General features: G+C 42.6%; 2 protein-coding genes and 1 non-coding gene across 3 annotated transcripts; 2 read left to right on the forward strand and 1 right to left on the reverse strand.

Annotated features, from left to right (window-relative positions):
- Positions 1-260: 260 nt before the first annotated feature.
- LOC101167746 (zinc finger protein 729) lies at positions 261-9,661 on the forward strand. Its single transcript, XM_004080694.4, has 7 exons — positions 261-459; positions 5,400-5,602; positions 6,308-6,409; positions 6,497-6,586; positions 6,846-6,956; positions 7,028-7,151; positions 7,235-9,661. Exons 1-7 carry the CDS (start codon positions 429-431, stop codon positions 9,277-9,279), a joined length of 2,706 nt encoding a protein of 901 aa, XP_004080742.1. The 5' UTR covers positions 261-428; the 3' UTR covers positions 9,280-9,661.
- A 371-nt stretch (positions 9,662-10,032) lies between these two features.
- On the reverse strand, positions 10,033-10,105 carry trnar-ccu. The gene has a single exon. It is a non-coding gene; the product is annotated as a tRNA-Arg (tRNA).
- Positions 10,106-10,200: 95 nt separating this feature from the next.
- Positions 10,201-21,102, forward strand: wdr45b (WD repeat domain 45B). The gene is made up of 10 exons (XM_004080667.4): positions 10,201-10,677; positions 11,542-11,616; positions 14,458-14,559; positions 16,322-16,409; positions 16,523-16,617; positions 16,767-16,957; positions 17,044-17,129; positions 17,935-18,036; positions 18,118-18,239; positions 20,048-21,102. The coding sequence occupies exons 1-10, from the start codon at positions 10,611-10,613 to the stop codon at positions 20,152-20,154; spliced, it is 1,035 nt and encodes a 344-aa protein (XP_004080715.1). The 5' UTR covers positions 10,201-10,610; the 3' UTR covers positions 20,155-21,102.
- The last annotated feature ends 214 nt before the right edge of the window (positions 21,103-21,316 follow it).

Consider the following 21,316-nt stretch of genomic DNA (forward strand, 5'->3'; position numbering starts at 1 on the left):
GAGGATGCAGAGGATGGAGGTGGTTGAGTTGCTATGGAGGCCCTTATGAATGAGTCGCCAAAAGGCAAATAAAAAGTCACTTTAGTTCATACGCATGTAAAACAAATGAGTGAAAATCAACAAAACAGTCAAGATTAAATCATCAACACGTCAGAACAACTGGAACATTTCGGAACGGATGAAAGCCTGATGTTTCGAGTACTGCATTTATTCAAGACGGGACACGGGACATCCGCTGACGCGCCGGGCAGAACTTATGAAAGGCCGTTGTTTCAGGTCGGATTGTTGTTCTAGACGGAACGTGGAGCAACCGCTGACGCAGAAAGAACCTACCTAGCAAGAATTTTGGCGTGAAAACCCGCAGCAGGGAAATAACCACGGACTCCGGCCGAGTCACGGACGCTGTTTCCCCACACTGTGCATAGTTTATGATGGAAAAAGAAATTTCTGAATTACGTGGTGAGTTCTGAAGTTCTGACATCGGTGCAGCTAGGCCGCAACGCGCGCGCGCGGGAATAGCATTGCTAACGATGCCGACAAATGTCTAATTTGAACATAAAGTACAAATGTTTATCGAACAAAGAACACTTCTGGTTCTTTTATCTGAGCCTTGACTTGGACAAACAAAACACGTCGTTTTTCTTCGTAGTTTATGTATTGGGATGTTAGAGCTAGCTAAGCTAATGCTAGCTAACCCCAGCTCTAAACTAACACAAGTAAAGTTAAAATGTTTTTCCCAAGTAAAGTATTAGGTAAAACAGACACGAGTGGTGTGTCGGTTACAGGTTGTGTGGTGCGTCCCTAATGTTTGATGTTTATACAAAAATTGACATTATTTTCGTTGCGGAAATGATGGAGGATTTCATCTGGGGGTTTCTTTTCGAGTAAAGACGCCTAGACTGAAAGTAAAGTGTTCACAATCATGTTACAATATTCTTTAGTCACAGTCCACACTTAGCAAGCTGTTTCCACGTGTGTCTTTGTCATTAATGGGTAGCTTAGTTATACAGTTATGCATACGTGTACATAATAGCCAAAAATAGTAAGTGAAGCACATGATCAATATGGTTCACATTTAAACAAAATTTTAAAATTTGACATCTTGGGTAGAAATCTTTCTAATTATTGTGCATCATTTTACATGGGAATTCATGATCATATATTAATTTTACAGCATCACATCATGGTTGCAGATGTGACTCAGTTATGGCGCCCAATAAAAAAAAATGCACACATCAGAAGTCTTTCAAATGTTTTCAGCTTGATTTACTTAGACCCTAATTTATATAATAGACACAAATAATTTTGATTGACTGCAGAAAAAATATTCAAAGCACTAAGAACAAGATCAGTCACCTATTCCAGCCCCACATTAGCTTAAAGTGTATAAATATATTATCTCAAAACTTTGAAGTGAGATAAGAGCATAGGACATCGACTGCTTGCCTATGACAAGCACAGGGAAGTCCAAATTTAATATGATCAGGATGGAGAGGAGTTCATTCTCTGCTAATTTAGCTCCAGATGAGAAGAAAGTGAGTACAGCTGTAAGATAAATGACAAATGGACATTAAACCCTTCCTCCTTCAAAGGCTACAAAGTATTTCAATAAGTACATTTTTAGGCACTGTCAGTAGGGAGGGCCTGATGCTTGAGACTTCCTTGGTCCTATAATTTCCATATAAAGAAGTGACACTAGTTGAAAACAACCACAAGCTTCTTTAAAACATTGCTCAAACCGTGGTGAAAGTGTGAACTGAAAATGCTACTGATTTGAAAGAATTCTTATATTGTAATAGTTCCTTTTTGTTTTAACGCCTACTGTGAAAGGATGTTGAATTTGATCTGACATACATCAACATTAAAATCTGTTTCTGCAGGTTTTTTTTTTTTTTGGTAAAGGCAGCATTATCTTAGTTAAAAGAACACTGGGAAAACTTTTACAGAACTTTACAGAAGATAATCATAGTGGAACTTGAACTTTGTTTTTCTTCAATTCTTCCCCTGGGATGAGGCTCCGCCCCCACAGCCCTCCAGCTACTGTAGCAGAGAGGTCCAGTTGTTTCTTAACTGACTCATCAACAGTGTCAGTTCAGTTATTGGTTTTATAAACTTGAGATCTCTATAAAGAAAAGCTTTAAATTCTAAAGGGTTTTCTTCTTCCGATTCCTTGGATACTGATTTTAAGGACTAAGAAGCTTTACAGAGGCTAAAGATTCTATTTGTGCTCTGAATAACTCAGAAGATATGAGTTTTCAGCCCCACTTTTGAGAAAAAGAAACTGGGGGATCATACACATGAAAGACTAAATTAGATATTCTCCTTTTTTGCCAGGTCACATTTTATGACTGGGCTAAACAGCAGGACCGAACATTTTATCTGGCTTTGATGAACCTCTGCGACTTAACAAACATCTGTCAGTGACCTGCAAGTCCTGAGGTAGAAGGCTGGGTCTGTAAGTAGACGATAGCTGGAGTACTACCACCATCAGGGTCAGCGAGTCGCAGTGTGTTCCTCATGTTAAACGTCTGCATCTTTTTACTCACTTCAATTCATGCTTTAGTGCAGTGTTTTTCAACCAGTGTGCCGTGGGAGATGGTCAGGTGTGGCGTGGGAAATTGCCTTCATTAACTGATCTAACAACATTTTCCATCTCCAGGATATCAGCTCTTTGTTCATCCTGATAAAACACTGAGTAGTTAGTAATATGAAAGATCATAAAATACTTTTTTCTTTGAGTTTATTTGAATTTATTAAAGACATTTTGATAAGAATGACGGTACTGCGATTTAGCCGCAGCTTCAGCTGTTTTCTGAAAAGTCCCGCCCCTTTAATTGTCTCCACCAATCATTCTTGGAGTCTTAATCACACGTCATCAGTCTGACCAATCAGAAGTGGTTAAAGTCTTCACTTCCTTGTTCTGATTCTGCCCGCAAAGTTGCTCAGTTTAAACAAAAATACTAGCTAAAGTTCGTCTTTAGCGGTGTAACTTTCCACAGAAATCTGGTTTCAGACCGTGGAACAAGTGAACAAAACAATGAAGCTCAGAGATGCTAGTCTGTCTGCGTTTGGCGGCTGTTTGCGCCACATCTCTCATGATGCATTGTGTTGAAGTGACAGCGTCTCAGCGCACAATGAGTCTTCCTTGTTAAACGTCTTGAAACCACAACAAATACACATCAAACAGTTTTAAAACTTTTAACTTGACTTTTATTACATATTTTATAAAAAAACAGCTGCAGCTTCCAGCTTTTTCTGCCACAATTATCACAAAAATGCATGTGAGATTGCAGAGGGGCTGTAGAACAATACAGAATATGACTCTCTCCTTTTTTTAAAAATTTTGGATGCTGGTGTGCCGTGGCTCAAAAAAGGTTGAAAAACACTGCTTTAGTGTTTTTATAGTCAAGAAAAATAATTGGCGATTGTTATTAGAGAAAATGAGAATAGGCCAAATAGTTCAAATCTTAGATTTTTAGATCAAAACTGGACTTTCCTGATCGTCTGTTGATTTGGTGTGAATACGTTGGACTGTTGTCTGTTTCTGAGTGTTGTGTTTGTAGGGTTCCTCCAAAGCTTACATGTTTGGTAATAATGTGGTTTAAACCCCTTCGATAATCCTAATGCTTGAAGAGTCACCACCACAGTGTGTTGTAGATAGGGCTGCCAACACTTAGTCGACAATATTGACTATAAAAAATTGCTGACGCTAATTTGGTATTGTCGACGTGTCGTTTCCTTTTTCTTTCATTTTTTTTTTCTTTTGTCATTGTAAATGATAATAACCAGCAGCCAGTCATTGGATCACAAAGCACAACAGGACCTTTTGGAGGCAGCATAGCCCTTACAGTTTTATGAACGCGCATCCAGCCGGTGTTGGACACACCCGACCAGCGTCAGACATGCAGGGAGCGACAGGGAAAAGATTCTTCTTCTTTTGTGTAATTGCTGTTTATTAGCGTCCCTCCGCCATCTACAATAGAGGCTCGGTGCACAAAGTCAAAGAGGTGCAAATCCCGCTAATCTTGCTCCAGACTAGGCCTGCACAATATACCGCAAATTTATCGTTATCGCAATATCCAGCTCTGCAATATGCATATCGCAAAAGACAGTGAAAATCGCAATAAATCGTAAACCTTAAATGTGTTAATACAACCTTAAGGCAGCTTGAAGCATTTAACAAATCAAATAAGTCCCTTCGCGTTGTCGCCTTCACCTTGTTGACCAATCAGATGGAGGCCTATTATGTTAGATGTTTGTCTCCTATGTCAACGAGGGTCATTTGGAGTACTTGGAGTACAGTAAACTGTTGCAATGAAATGGGAATGATGTTTTGTTTATTTTGTTATTTGTTTGTATACCGCAAATTATACCGTTATCGCAATATTAATCTTAAATATCGCATATCGCGAGTTTTCCTCGTATCGTGCAGCCCTACTCCAGACCTTATGTTTTCACAGCTCTGTTCCTATAAATGTCCGTCTTGGAGTCATATTGATCTGACCGGACACAAACTGCAACCATTAATGTCTCCTTTGTGATCGTGTTTACAACGGTGGGTACTTCTGTGTTTTGAAATGGACGCCACCCACGCGTCACTACCAAATCTGAGTCCCCGATTGGTCACAGTGCTGCACAGTACTTCTATGGGAAGTTTAGACAATGATTTAGTGCAGGGATCAGGATTTCTATAGCTTTCGAGTCTTTTTTGTGCTAGCATATAGCTTACCTGGAACCGTGAACCTTTCGTCTTTCATTGCGTGAAATTCATGAACTATGGGGTGGCCATGGAGCAGCGGTAGGGCGGTCGACCCCTGATCGTAAGATTGCAGTTTCAATTCCCGCCTTGCACACTCATGAGTCGAAGTGTCCTTGGAGAAGACACTGAACCCCACCTTGCCTCTGGTGGTAGGCGGGCGCCTATGTTTGGCAGCAGAGCCGCCACCAGTGTGTGAATGTGTGTGTGACTGTAAAGCGCTTTGTCCTTGTAGGTAGAAAAGCGCTATATAAGTATACGCCATTTACCAACTATGTACACGTAGAATTTTAATGTCTGTGAACGCACCACACACAGAGCAGTAGCATACTTGACGCGAACATCCATGGACGGAGTACCAGCACTATCACCTTTTTGTAAAAATAAATAAATAAATAAAATGCCCATCACTTACCATAAACAATAATCGTCTACTAATCGAAAAAAAAGTCTTTGACTGATCGACTGAAATGACTGTTAGTGAGTTGTGGAGGTATTTTAGCAAAAGATCAGAACAGATTTTTTTGTGTAAATCAGTCATCACTGAGGAAAATGGATGGAAGCTGCTAAACTGTCAAATGTTGGTAAGTTTTAGGCGTATTTCTCCTGGAGTTCTCCAAAATAATTTTTTTCCTGTTTGCAGGCCCTGCTCTTACCCTCTCCACTCTGCGCCTGCTGGTGTCTCCAATTCGGATCGTGTCTGCTGCCATCTGGCAGACTGTGGAGCAGAAAATAGTGTCGGATTATGGGCTGCTGGAGGAGTTTGTGTTTATGGTGACGGAGATCGTTCCTCAGCTTCTCTCCACGAGGCAGCGAGCAGAACTCATTTTGGGCCTCCGAGCGCGAGTGAGTCATTCTTTCTTCAGTGTTTTTCCCCCTACACGTTATAAATTTAGAGAAATGTCAGAAGTCAGTTTAAATAACAAACAACTTATAATTAAAGCTTTAATGTTCGTTCATTTAGGTTTCTTTAACTTGCTCCCTCTGTAACATCAGTTTTTAGCAAATACTGTGTGGATAAAACATGGATTTTATTATTATTAAGTCTGTTTATGTATTCCAAAAAATTCCTCAAGCCTTTCAGTTTTTCTTTTAAGGAAATATAAAATAAAATTTTTTTAAAATACTATGTCAATTTAAATGTGGGAAGTCAGTTTTTTAATGACATTTCCAACCAAAAAAATCATAGTTGGATGGAAATTTAAAAAAAAAAGGGTAATTGAAAGGTATTAAATTATAAGTGGAACTGTGAATTTGTAAACTGAAATGGAATTGATTCAATAGTTTGGTGTTGATGCCATGTCTGATATAATGGTTTCTCTAAATTTCTCGGTTTAGGACTGGATGAATGTTTTTAAAGTCCGAGTCCCAGTTCATGGCGAGCAGAACCTGACCCAAAACTCCTCATGTGCACAACCAGGATGCAGAGGAGCTAGATTATTTAAAAGTTTGGGTTTAGAGTACATACGTAGTGACTATTAGCATAACCCAGAAGGATCAGAGCTTCCTGGCGGCTCATTTCCTCACTGCCTCTGCTGCTCACATTTGCAGCTCATCCTGGAGCTGTGTCGCTCTGATGAGACGGCCAACATCCAAATCATTCAGCCACACCTGGATCGAATGCACAGCCTCAAATCTCTGTGGCATGTAGAGGTAAGGATTGTGCTCTTCGGTTTGTTGATGTCGCTGATGAAAGAGAAATCGGAGGGACTTAAAACTTCTGGTTTCATTTTCCCGCAGTTTGAAGCGCAGGAACCATCGAACTCTCACTTCATGCGCCTCGTCCAAAACTTGCTGAGAGATCCAGAAGAAAGAACCAATTTTTTCCAGGTGAGTTTCACTGCGTTAGAAATGGACTCAGTTTGCATAATAGTCTGTCCCACACAAACGGCAAAATGCCACAGTGGGTTTCTCACAAACGTGTGTCTTTTGCTGTCGTCAGTTTTGCTCATCATACATCAGTAGTTGTGTTGAGTCAGTGGGTGCCCTTTTCATCGAGAGGTCTGAAGGAAGAGAAATGATAAAGCTTCTTTATTCTGGAGGTGAAGAAGTGGTGACTCTGCTTGAGGATTGCCACTTTGTGTTTCAGGATGTTTTCCCAGGAGACTTTGGGCCTACCTATGACAAAGCTATCCAGACACTGATGTGGCTTTTTCTATCCCGACTTGAAAAGCTTCTTCCTCACCACACTCTGCCGCAGGTATCCGTCACACGCGTGTCTGTTTCCGTTGATATAAGAAACACCTTATCACTCATGAATGTTTGGTCCAGATCGCGTCGCTGCTTGGTGACACCTCCTCTGTCCTTAATGAATACTTGGAGACTTGCATTCAACCGGATGAACTCAAAGTCATGTTGGACTCTCAGAAAGATCTCCTCCAACTAGAAGATATTGGTAAGATTAGTTTTATATCGTTCTGCAGGAGATCTCCTTAATACGTTTGTTAAAGTTGCTTTTTTTTTCTCTTTCCCTCCCAGAGTCGTACGTTGTTGACAGCAGCATATTGTCGGCCCTGTGTCTGCCTCCTGTGGAAAGAGTTGTGATCGTCAATGAGCAGACGGGCCCAGATGCAGAGAGTAGTCTGGTCTACACCGTATGCACAGAGATGGAGGTGGAATCCGAAAACAAAGAGGTGTACGTGGAGGGAACCGAGGCCTCGGAAAGCGTTCCCACCCAGTGGTTTGGTGTTGGTGAGGAGCTGAAACCAGAGATGGACAATGCTGTAGTCACAGACCCCACTGTGGAGGCTCCAACCGACGGGGAGCAGGCGGCACATGACTGCAGCAATAAACAGTCTGGGACACTGATCATCGGTGAGGACGGCAAGGTGACTGAGCTGGAGAGCGTGAGGAAGCCCAACAGGTGTGGGAGGAAGAAGAAGCAACCCACTGATGGGGAATTTGAATTGCAAAGCACGGTCAAAAGTTTCAGGGAGGACTCCAAATCTGCCGCCATGTGGGACAGACCGGTGCGGAAGAACCGGGGACTCAAGATGAAAAGGTACCTGTCGCAGTGGAGAAAGTCGGGCAAAGGCCAGGCCGCCAACAGCGGTCCCAGAAAGTTCACGCAGTCGCAGGTCGACCTCGAAGACAGAACGTGCAAAGTGTGTGGCAAGGTGGTGAGCCAGGCCAAGTTCCTCCAGCGACACATGAGTCAGCACTCTGAAGAGCCACCCATAGCTTGTTTTGCTTGTAAAAAGTTTTACAAAAGTTTGCGTTACTTGCAGCAGCACAGGTGTTCGACCTTAAAGGAAGCTGAGGCTGACGAAAAAGAACAAGAGGAGGAGGAGGAGGAGTTTGCAGGAGATGAAGGTGAGAAATCCTCCAGTGAGGTTCCATGTGAGCCAAATGAAGAGCAAGCAACCGACAGCAGCACTCAGGATCCTGACTACTTCCCCTCAGGAGAAAGGTCCTCCAAGGGGTTGGAGCAGAGGAGCCCCGACGACAGCAAAAGCCTCCTGGAGGGTCCTTTCTACTGTCCTCACTGCAGCGTGGAGTTCAAGTGCAAGCAAACGTTCAGGTACCATCTAAGAAACATCTGCTACACCGAGCAGCAGGTGGATCCCGAGAAGCCAGACGACGTCAAGCACTGTTTCCGGTGTGACGAGTGCGACAAGGCGTTCAAGTACAAGTCCACGCTGGACTCCCACAAACAGACGCACAACCCCCTGTACTGTGAAGTGTGCATGAAGTTAGTGCGGGACTCGGACGCTCTGGCAATGCACAAAGAATCCCACACTCCGTTCCAGTGCAACTGCTGCGAGGAGAACTTCCCCGTGTTCAAAGCCCTTCACAAGCATTACATCGACGTCCACAACCCCACCGAGCCTTACACCTGCTCTCACTGTCAGACCACGTTTGCCAGTCTGAAGCGTTTCATCCGGCATGAATGGAAACACACAGGCTACCAGCCCTTTCAGTGCACGCACTGCAGCAAGCGCTTCCGCTCCTACTCCGACTTGGTGGAGCACCAGAAGAAGCACACAAAAGCATATCCGTTTCTGTGTTGGGAATGTGGGAAGAAGTTCCGGCACGGTGTCACCCTGACGAGGCACGTGCAACGTGTTCATCACTCCGGGGAACCTGTGACCGAAAAACCCAACCCGATCTTCACCTGCTCCCAGTGCGGGAAGACGTTCTCCTCCAGAAGGTGCCTTCTGAAACACGACAACTTCCACCACAAAGGGATGCGTTTCCCGTGCGAGTTTTGCGGGAAGGGCTTCTTTGGCAAGGACGCGCTGGTCAGGCACACTTTGATCCATACCGGAGAGAGGCCTTTCAAGTGCGACGACTGCGACAAGTCGTTCAGGTCTGCTGCCGAGTTAAAAATACACCGGAGATATCACACGGGAGAACGGCCGTTCAAGTGCAACATCTGTGAAAAAGGCTTCGTTCAGTCTTGCTTTCTGACTCTACATATGCGGACCCACACTGGAGAGAGGCCCTATGTTTGCACAGTGTGCAACAAGGGCTTTTCGAGCTTGCATGGCCTGAAAAGACACAGGAGGCTCGTGCATGGTTAACTCATGTGAAACATTCAAATAATCCAACAAACAGTTCTATCCCCTTTTGAAAAAGTTATGTCAATGTTGTAAATAGAAGTTAAAAAAAAAAAGCTAGTCAAACCTGGAGCAAGCTTTGGCACGATGACTGATGAGCAGAAAAACTAAACCAAGTTGTCCAGTAGCATTTCCTTCCATTGTCTCAGTGCTAAGTATGATTGCCACGAGCTTTGATTGTTAGAAAATGCTTAATTGTATTACCTTCTAAAAGTGTACCATTGTATTTTTACACGTTTGCTCTAGTTCTACATAAGATTTCTTTGTATAAGTGATTTAAAAAATAAATTCCTTTTAGGAATTAATTCAGTTGTTCTTGAATAAAATGTCCAACTTGACTGATTCATTCTGTCTGTTTTTCTTAATTGCTGGAAACTATTATCTGCGTTCAAACTACAAATGCTTTATTTATTTAAGACTGTCTTATATGTTGATTGAGTTTGAGTGTAAATTAAAAAGTTGGCCAGGACGCTTTTGCAAAAGAGATTCTTAATCTCAATTAGTTTTTTTTAATCCTGGTTAAAGGTGAATAAAATAAAGAGTTAACAGAAAATGTCTGTAATAAAAATTTCAAACAAGACTAGTTTGTAAGTCACACCCGAAATTGTACTGTTGAAAGATATAAGAAGCTACACTGTCTTCCAAAGTAAGAGCTAAATATTGTACTATATGGAGACGTGCCTATAAAAATGTATTGTTGGAAAAAAAAAACTTTCCCACCCCAGATGGGACTCGAACCCACAATCCCTGGCTTAGGAGGCCAGTGCCTTATCCATTAGGCCACTGGGGCGCGCCGTCAAATATGTGGCCCAGTGAATTTAAAACCAACAGTGCTGCATGTATTGACCTATTTTTCTGGACGTGTTTTACGGTGCGCATATGTAGTTGCAACACTTGCGGTTGAAATACAATAAACACATTTTTCGTGAAAGCTACCGCTGCCAACCGAAGGCTGACTTTTTTTCTCTGGCACCATGGCATGATGGGAAATAGAGTTATTGTCATTAAATGCCACTTCGCGGTCTGAAACTGTCTAACTGTCGATTGCGTGAGAATACTTGCCTTTCTATTTACATTTGAGGAAAATGCACTTGGTCTGAGGTTAGCGTGTTGTCAAATCCGTTTACGGGGCGAAAGAAAACTTCCTCTCTTATCAATCACCGGTGACGATTTTTTTCCCGAGCCAGAAGAAGACCAGCCCCGGAGGAGACAGGGCAGGAATGGTAGCTGGTTAGATTTCAAAGCAGAAACGATTGGATTCGCTGAATAACGCGGTCTGTTATTCTGCTTTAACGATGAATTTACTGCCATCGAATCCACATGGAAATGGGCTTCTTTATGCTGGATTTAACCAGGATCACGGTGAGTAATGCTTTTTTCCCCTCACTCCACTGACTGTACCGCTGTATAACACATTGCGAGCTTTCAGTTTTTCATATCTCATAAAAGTGCTGAATACAGATACCATCTACAAAAACACCTTCAGACAATCTAAAATTGTAGTCTTAATCAAGAAAATACCAAGTTTTTAATTTACTGACGTAAAGTTAGCTTTAGCTATAGGCTAACCTAAACAGCTAGCTCTGCTTTATTTCATTTTCGTGTTAAGCGAAGCTTCGACATTACCAGACCAACTTATATGACTACAATCAGTACGTTTTTAAATAATGAGGAAACCCTCAACAATAAACACTGATAAAGCAGAAGAAGAGTACATTTGACTAGTTTGATGTGTTTAAAGTTAGCGTGTTTGGCTAGCACTAGCTTAAAAAGACGGACCGCTACTAGTGCTAACAAACAGTTCACTTGTGATTATTTCTTTCAGAGCTAAACAGTATGTCATTTAGTCATCTTTTATGAAAAGCTTGAGTGTTCACTTGATTTTAATCGGTTAAACGTGGCTTTAAAATTATTTCTTATTCCATTCCAAACTCCACGTAGCCCTAAATTTGTTTAATAATATGAAATGCACAATTTTGTCCGGAATCTTTTTTTATTTTTTAGATTAAGGTTAAAACCCGATGTATGTGACCTCTAACAAGGTTTCCCTCTGAAGTGTTTTAGTCCAATTCCATCATAGGTTAATGATTTGTTCCGAGCAGCAGGTTCAGGCTCCACGAAATGTCACAAAATTACACAGCCTGCTTTGAAGTTCTTCTTCCTTCCGCGTACATCAGCGCGTTTTAACAGAGCTGTTTGTGTAAACCAAGTGCTGTGTCTGTGCAGGGTGCTTTGCTTGTGGGATGGAGAATGGATTTCGTGTGTACAACACAGACCCACTGAAGGAGAAAGAGAAGCAAGGTAAGAAAAGAGGGATGGGTCAAAAATGTTTGCAAACTTTGCATTTTTTCCCATGCCGCTTTATTGTCACCCAGTTTAATTTTCAGCATGAGTGAGAAGATAAAATATATTTTCCATGTTAATGTATGTGTGTGTGTGTTTGTATATATACAGTATATATATATATATATATATATATATATATATATATATATATATATATATATATATATATATATATATATATATATATATATATATATATATATATATATATATATATATATATCAGTGACGTGCGGTGAGGTTAATGGCTGGTGAGGCACTGACGTCATCAGTCAGATTTACAAACATATGAACCATACTGAGTAACTTATTCACCATTTGATTGACAACAGTTGACGTGTTTTGTTTAAAATATCATTTCAACATGTTTTTTTTCATATACAAACTGCAGCATAGAAAAAAGCACAAACATTATTATCATCTTACCTTTACTTGTAAATAAAGTCCATACGCCGCTCCTTCTGAAGAAAATGACTTGCCGCTTGCTGTCACTTATTCTATTGTTTTTTAATGTCATAATCTCAGGGCTCACCGGCGCCCCCTAACATGAGGCACGAGAACTGCTGGCCTCACCCAGCGGCTTTTTTGCCGGCGTTTAGCGCTCATCACAAGAAACACGTCCCTCACATACAGTTATTTATAAAAACAAACACTGTGCATCAAATACATCTGCTAAATTATGTAAACTCAGCTCATATAGTACAAGTGATTGAACCGACATACAGAGAGACAGCAGTACCATCTGACTGCATAGGTATTGCGCAATCCAAGGTGAGGCTCAGCGGGCTGGTGCCTCATCGCACGTCACTTCTTAGTATCTGAACGGCAAATACGGAAATTCAGCGATTTTGAAAAGAAAAACACCCAAAAATGGTACATTTACATGGAAAAAGACTGCAAAGCACAAATTACTGATTAAATATAATAATTGAATTTATTTTTTCTCTTTTCTTCCCATAATGACAGGTGAGGCACACCCCCCCCTGCCTCTCCTGACTGCACGTCACTGATATATATATATATATATATATATATATATATATAAATATATAAATATATAAAAGTTGTTGTGAATCAGGAGCAGACGAAAAAATGCAGTTTGAAAAAGCTTATAGTTGTTACATACAAACTACAGTTGGGAAGCAACAAGCGCCCGGCTCCCCTCCATTCCAGTTCATCCCCTTGCAGACAAATGTATCCATGAATGTCTTTGTTTTCCTCATCTTAAATAGCATCTGGCTGAAAACTGTACGGCTCAATATTGCCCGCCATTTGTGTTGCACCGGTAATGTTAGGTTGGGGGTGTGTGGGGCTGTAAGGTAGCAGAAGAGCGTGTAAACCAGGGGTTCTCAAAGTTTTTGTAGCAGAGCGCCAAATTAGGAACTCGACATTAGACTGGAAGCCAAGTTTGGTGACAAAAATGGATAAACAGAGAAAGTTGTTTTTAATCACTTTAATGACCAAGTGTCATTTGTACAGTGAACCAGGCCCTCCAGATGTTTTCCCAGTTGCTGCCCACAGATCTTCTACTCGTCTAGTATTTGTGTCATTTGACAGACTTATTTCTTCAAGCCTTTTCTTTTGCTCTGGACAAACAATGTCAGCTACTTTCAGGATACATTATTTTTACAAACTCCCCGTCACTGAAGGGTTTGCCATTTCCAAAGCTACAACGTAGCTCTCTTCTCTCACAGCTTCACTGAATCTAGCCATTTTGTGAACATTATCTGCTGTGCAGCATAGCCTCGTTGTAGGTTGTTGGAGCTTATTGTTGCGCTCCTCGCCGGTAAATTTGTCATCGTTTTTCTGATTTGCAACATAGTGAGGATTTATTTTGAATTCTTTGAGCATTGCATTTACCTGCATGCAAATCAGGCACATGGCTTTCTCCAGCCCATGAGGTAGGACAAAGTAAGCATTTGTCCACTAAGCTTGATAGCGCCTTTTTTCCTCGCCAGCACAACATTTGTCCTCAAAGGAACCCACTCTGGCTCTATTTTATTGAGGGCCACAAAAAAATCTTTGAGAACCCCTGGTGGAAACAGAGGGTTGATGGGAAATGAAGGGACGCTCACTTCACACCACAACTCAGAGGTGAATTTCTAATGAACTCTTGCCGCTCTGCAAAAACTATGTCCTAGAAAACAACACCGTTTTTTCGGCTATAAATGGAATAATCATAAATAAAAGGCCACTGGGAATGTTTTTAAAATAGATCAGAGTTTAATATATTTTGGCCTAGTTGGATTGATTTGGACCAAATTGAAATGTAATAATGTTGAATTATGTTGTATACATAAAAAAACTTAAGTTGTGACCTGGTGCTTGTAAAATAAACGAAATGAAGCTGAATTTTTTGGATCAAAAAGGCTGCTGCTGTTCATTTTTGTTGGAAATTGCAGTATAAACCTGTGTGTTTGACCAACCTTCGCTTGGTATGTCATATGGGATAAAATGATTAACTAATACGTCTAAATACGTCTATAATATGTCTGACAGCTAAAAGTGTATTTTTTATGTCACCATGTTCAGTAGTTTGGCCATTCCACTGAATAGAACACCTCTGTCTAATCATGTGACCTGCTTTAGTCCTTCTGTAAACTCAGAATGAAGTGTTGAAGGTCAGTCTTTCTCCACTTCTGTGGCTTTTCTCTTCCTTTCACGAGGATTGCATCATCTGTGTCGTTTTTACGAGTGTTTCCGAGACACAATCATTCACAAACTGAAACGGGGAGGAGGTGCTTCCTTTTATTTTGGTTTAGTTTGAAATTTCAAGTTGGTGTCTTTGTCTTTCAGAGTTCCTGGAAGGTGGGGTCGGCCACGTGGAAATGCTCTTCAGGTGTAACTACCTAGCACTTGTAGGTGGAGGAAAGAAGCCCAAATACCCAACAAACAAAGGTACGTTATGCTGTAAAGTCAGACATTTTCATTTTTTTCTGATTTCTCTTGAATGCTCACTAACAGGAGGCTTGTACGGTAACCAATATCTATCTCAGTGGTCCATTCATTCTTAAATCTTTCCTTCAGTTTCAAACTTGGTTTCTATGTTGATAAAGAAATCAAAATGTAAATAAATGCCTCACTGGCAGAGTAGAGCTACCTTATGGTTATGTTAGAGCAGTTCAAGCTCTTAATGTTTGTGCAAGATGGAGACCGGCTCTTGTGAACAATGTTTCAGATCCCGTAAGAATTTATGACAAAACACTCATTTTCACATTAAGACCTGACATTTTACAGCTGGACGTTTAGAACAGGAGTTTCTGGGTCCAAGTGTTCGGTCCAGAGTTTTGTTGGACCCAGAAAACCCCTGGATTTGCTTCGACAAAGCTCTCCACGATGTCTTTGTTTGGTGTCCACCGTTCCACAAGCTTCCATCCGTTTCACTTTACTCATAGATCTCCAGATCAGTCATTTTGGGGGCAGAAAAAGTCTAAAAGTCCGACTTTAAGTCCAGATCAGACAGTCCAGCTTCGGTCAAAAACCCAGCCACAAAAATACTGATTTGACCTCTGAAAGTACATTTGGTTCAGTCCACTTTGACTCTGTTGCACGGATCAATGTACTCATCTGACCACGTGGTATCAGAACTCGGCCAGGCCCTGATCGTCAGTACGGAGCCACTGACATTTTGATCTTCATGTAAATATATGCCGGTTAAGATTTTTTAATAGAATCTTTATCTCTCTCTGATTTTCTCTCATGGATCATGTTTTATGATCTGATGAGCCTCATGGATCAAACAGAAACTGTGAAAGGTGAGGTTTCAGGTGTTTCCTTTTAAGATGCTTCTGGTTTGTCTATAATGAAGCACAGATCTCTGATGTCATCTCGCTTTGGTTCACTGACCTTAAATCAGAATTCAGTTTTGAGGAACCCCACATTTAAAGTAGAACTTTAGTCCTTTTAGCAGAAAGAAAACTGTAAAAATGACTTTTTTCAAAACAGAGTAAAAAATAAAGAATACAAGACACGTTTCCACTGTTACAAGTGAAAAAATCTGCCTAAAGAACTAGTATAAATGTTGTGATGTCCTGCTCTTTTGAAAGAAAATGAAATTTGCTACAAACACTCATGCTTAAGTACTGCTTTGGTAATTGGAAATGTCTTCAAAGAAGCACATGTTGCTCAAAAAAGTAGTTTTAAATCTTTATACTAGGTATATATATACAAATGTCGCCCCTAAATATATCTAATTGCGATTAGCAAAACAGTCCAACTATTATTTTTTAAGCATAATCATATTAAAAACCAGAACTGCACACTTTTGTCACAAAGTAATCTAAATAATTATCTGTAAATGTCTGTTTACTTTCCAAATTCTGTTCTGCTTCAAGTCTGTCTCATAATTAAAACCTCTGCCTTAAAAATATGAAGTAAAGTAAAAACAATTTGTTTCATTTGGAATTTAACTTAGACTTAGACTTGAAGGTTTATTCCAGAATTGTTGTCTTAAATTGTGGCATATCTCAAAAAAATACCAGTTAGACAGTTTTGTCCTAAATCAAGCTGAATGAGATTTTCAACTGGAATACTTTGAGACTGGATGTTTTTGGAGTGCAGTAGAAGAAAAAAGAAGCAGGATTCTTTCTGTCAGCTGAGAGAGGAGCTGATGTCTGCTGTTCGGCCCGTTTGCTTGTAAACCTCTGACCTGTCGCTTCAGTGATGATCTGGGACGACCTGAAGAAGAAGACGGTCATCGAGATCGAGTTCTCCACAGAGGTCAAAGCAGTGAAGCTGCGGCGGGACAGGTAAGACGGCCCCCCCTGGGGGCGGCGAGGCCCGCCGTCATCGTCGTTGACACCTTCTGAAGGGGGGAGGGAATTCTGCTCAGCTGTGTTTTCTGGACGTGCTCCACTTTCAGGATCGTGGTGGTCCTGGACTCCATGATCAAAGTGTTCACCTTCACCCACAACCCCCATCAGCTGCATGTGTTTGAGACGTGCTACAACCCCAAAGGTCAGTCAGAGCCAGAGCTTGTGCTATCTTGTGGGGTCCAGATGACCCCACTCCCACGTTGGGAGTGGGGTCATCTGGACCCCACAAGATAGCACAGGGGTTTAAAACAATCAAATCAAACCTCACCCCCCTCGTGTTGGACCTTCCAGGTCTGTGCGTGCTGTGTCCCAACAGCAACAACTCTCTGCTGGCGTTCCCTGGCACTCATTCTGGCCACGTGCAGATCGTAGACCTCGCCAACACGGAGAAACCCCCAGTGGACATCCCTGCCCACGAGGGGGCGCTGTGCTGCATCTCGCTGAACCTCCAGGGAACAAGAATAGCCACAGCGTCCGAGAAAGTACGTGAGGGCTGCTCGCGCGTGGGTGCTCATGTTAGGGGTGGGGGGCTTGGTTTGCTGGGTTTGACCTGCGCATGTGTCCACAGGGGACCCTCATAAGGGTCTTTGACACGGCTGACGGGCAGCTCATACAGGAGCTGCGGCGGGGCTCGCAGACCGCTAACATCTACTGGTGGGTACAGTGAACCGTTAACACCACAGCTGAGCGGCTCACGCTCTTTGAACTACCAGAACTCCTCGTTCTGTCGCAGCAGCCAGCCGCTAAGCGCCGATACGCAACACTTTCCTGCTTTTCTGCCTGACAGAACCAGCTGGAATGGGTAAAGTGTTGCATATCGGCCTAAAGCTGCCTTTTTCTTTGACATTTATGCTATCTCCTGGACTTTTTCAGAGAAAAATGATGATTTGATAGATTTTAAAGGCATCACTGCTTATGCCCAAGTCCTTTGGTGATAGTTTTACTTAATTTTAGCAATAGAACAAAAGAAACAATACAAATGCTCAAATTAAACCCAAATATACAGTACACACAAACGAGACACATTGAATACATGAAATATGGCGATGGTCAAATACTTTGATTCGTAGCTTAAAAGGAGTGAACATAGACGAATTTAGATGATCCCAGCCGTGTTATAATGGGGAATATTTGAGGAATAATGCAATTTTTTAGCATGTTCTTGTGGCATTTCTCTGATAACGGAGGACATGCATAAAGACAGTTCAGCTAAAGATTGCATGGGTGACAGGAAGGGGGACGGGATTGCTCCACTCTAACTGTCCTACTGGCAACTCGGAGGCGAACTTCTTTTGAACTCCTGTCGCTCTGCAGAAGCTCTGTCTAGATAACAGCAGCATCGTCGCATTTAAAAGACCACTTTGAAAATAGATCCAACGCCAAACTTTAGCCGAAGTGCAGTAAACAGACTCGTCCTCCTGCAGAAGTTTGATCAAACTGCTCTTTGGGTTTCTTTCAGCATCAATTTCAATCAGGATGCGTCGCTCATCTGTGTGTCCAGTGACCACGGCACGGTGCACATCTTTGCCGCAGAGGACCCCAAAAGGAACAAGCAGTCGAGGTCTGTTTTACGTCCATGCGGGGGGAGGGGGGGGGGGGGTCAGAAAACCAAACCCTGACTCGGTCTTCATCATCTCTGCAGCTTGGCGTCCGCCAGTTTTCTTCCCAAGTACTTCAGCTCCAAGTGGAGCTTCTCCAAGTTCCAGGTCCCGTCGGGGTCTCCGTGTCTGTGTGCCTTCGGAACAGAGCCCAACGCCGTCATCGGTAGGTGCAGGGAACGCTTTCAGCCCTCATCAGTTCTGGGCTCTCACGGTTTTGTCACAGTCTTCCTTTCATGGCGTTCTGTGGGTTTGTGTAACACTGAATGTTGTGAGTCAGCGGATTCATCTCCATCACAGAAACTTTTTTTTATTTTTACTTAACATTCCAAAATGAATTGATAAAATTCATGTCTTGTATTCAGCAGCTTGAAAAGAGCTTTGGTGTTAGTTTAATGTAATATTTGATTATTTTTGTTAGTTTAAAATCCATTTACATAAAAAAGATTTTACATAACTAACTTGACAAATGAATAGTAATTACTAAATCAGAAATCAAATCAAAATTTAAACTTAAGAGAGAAAATCAAATGGATTTTAGCTCCAAGAAACAAACGTCATCTGAAAAGTTGACCTATGGTATTTTTTGGACTGGAAGTCCCTCTGGAGGAAAAGTTGCATAAATGCATAATAAAGAAGAGAATCGTAAAGAACTTGCCCTTTTAGGGAGAAATGTATTAAACAAAATACAGGCAGAAGAACGGACTTTTCATCCTGAACGACAAATTCTAATAATGGCACGCCAACGTTGGGAGTGGGGTCATCTAGACCCACTAGACAGTATGTTGAACCTTTTTTCTTCGATAATTTGTGATCTTTACTGGTGTCCATGGATCACATGAAATCCTCTCCACCTTTGTTATGGTTGGGAGAACACGTCAATGTAAGGACCGGGTCATCTGGACCCCACGAGAAAGCATAAGGGTTAAGCTCTTTATATCACTAAGTCTATTGAGTTCTTCTTCCTCTGTGAACCTTCTGAACGGCTCCGCTGAGTGCACAGTTCACTCCGCCCTCAGCAACATCACTTCCAATGAAAAGTCGACGTAAAGGCGCGTTTTGGGCTTCTTCTTTCAAAACCCTTCGTAAAAAACGCACAGCAATTGAAAGGTGGAGCTTTGACCAATTTGGTAGCATGGATGTCATCCGCTTACATTCCCAGAAGTGCAAACCGTCACGGAGGAGAAATGAAAAACTGCGATTTGGGCCCGGCAGGAATTCAATGACATCATAGAGCTGGGGGGGGGGCTTTGACATTTGACAGCACCGCATAGCATCAGACTGAGACGCACTTCTTCTTCTCTGCGTTAGTCACCAGCAGATACTGATACAAACTCCTGCAGTGCCCTTTAGTGCTTAGAGCACGAAGACATCCGGAAAAAAAATCACAAATAAGTCTCTCCTGTGTAAAAGTCGCACCCCCGGCCAAACTATGCAAAAAAAACTCCAAAAGAGTAATTGTGAGGATCCGAGTCTTTGGTTCTGCTTTTTAGAAGATCCGGCGTAGGCGTCGTCTTCTCATCTTCAGAGGAAGCTGAGTCATCTTCTGTCTCTGCCTCACTAACACGTCCAGAACTATTGTCCTAGGTTTACCGTCTCTTCTTTTGTAAATAAAATATTGGCTACCCCTTCTGCTGTCTTGTGGGGTCCAGATGACCCCACTCCCAACGTTAACGTGCCTCGGAGGCACGTTAACGTTGGGAGTGGGGTCATCTGGACCCCACAAGACAGCAGAAGGGCTAATAGGATTTTTAAAAATCCTCTTCACATTCATGACCTGAATTGGGTTGTTGGTGCAGCCGTCGTCCTCCACAGTAGCTGATGTTTTTCCTGCCGTGCCCACCTGTCTGTGTGTGCTGTGGTTTCCGCTCAAACGTGGCCGTCTTCTGGCGGCGTGAGCACTTGTTGCGGTCAGCTCAGGCCTTGCGGCGCCGTTTCCCGCCCGCCGTTTCACCTCTGCTCTCCTCCCTGCAGCCATTTGTGCTGACGGCAGCTACTACAAGTTCCTGTTCAACCAGAAGGGGGAGTGTTCCAGAGACGTGTACGCCCAGTTCCTGGAGATGACCGACGAGAAGATCTGACGTCCGGCTGGCGCGCGTCCCTTCTTCGGGATGCCCCCTCCCTCCCAGACCGATAGACTCTGAGAACAGGAGCGCCATCAGGTAGAGGGAGGACTGCGGAGCGAAGGAGCGCCTCAAACATGGAAGGATTATGGATATTTTTTTTGTTTTTTTCTTAAATCTCTGCACATCTGGACACAAACACGACACAAAGAGGGAACGCTATTTTTGAAAGATTTTTAAATGTCTTCCGAGGAGTTTTCACGGACGTTTTAGTCGCCAAGTGAAGCGATCTATTGAAACGTTTTTGTCGACTAACACTTTCACTAACTATTGGCGTCCTCGGAGTCTGAGGAGCATCTGTTTGTGCGTCATGTTTGTGTAAATACCACAGCAGGCGTTAGGGAGGCCGCCTCCTCCTGGTCCTGATCTGTGAAGCTCCGCCCCTAAGTATTAGCAGGCCTCCTTCATCCATGTGCAAACGCGCGCCGGCAGACTGAAGTTCTCTTAACACTGTACAGAAAGTTCACGTGGTTTTGTTTTCTCACGTGGTGCAATACGCCAAGTGGGCGGGGTTTGGAGCAAAGCTCTCTGATTCGCTGCTTAGGCGGTCAGATTTACCCAATTTGAAGGTTTTTGCTGATTTCAAACTGGAAACGCTAAAGAAAGTATTTGGAAGGTTGACTAAAGCTCCAAGTCTGACTTTCAGACTTCATCGCAGATCAACGTTGTTGTCCCCCCCCCCCCCCCCACACCCCCCCCTCCGCCGACACAACCGTTTGAATCCAGACCCCGACGTCTCGTCTGGAAACGGAGCTTTTGGCTGCGTCTGCTTCACACTTCCTGTTTCCGGCGATGCAGGACCGCACCATCCGATTCTGCTTCACCCCAAAACTGCTTCCTGACACTCGATGATTGTACAGCTGCATTTGAATTTGTGAATAAAATATAAACATCTGCTTTTCCAAATCGGGGCTCCCTCAGTTCAGTTACATGATTCCCATGTTTACAGACGTCTGTTTAACCTTGTGCTATCCTAGGCACTTTACCATTGGGAGTTGGGTCATCTAGACCCACTACACAGTGCGCTGAACCTTTTTTCTTCAATGATTTGTGATCTTCACTGGTGTCCATGGATTACATGAAATCTTTCCACCTTTGTCATGGTAGGGAGAACATGTCA

The sequence above is a fragment of the Oryzias latipes genome, chromosome 19 (assembly GCF_002234675.1).
Source record: "Oryzias latipes chromosome 19, ASM223467v1".
Lineage (NCBI taxonomy): Eukaryota > Metazoa > Chordata > Actinopteri > Beloniformes > Adrianichthyidae > Oryzias > Oryzias latipes.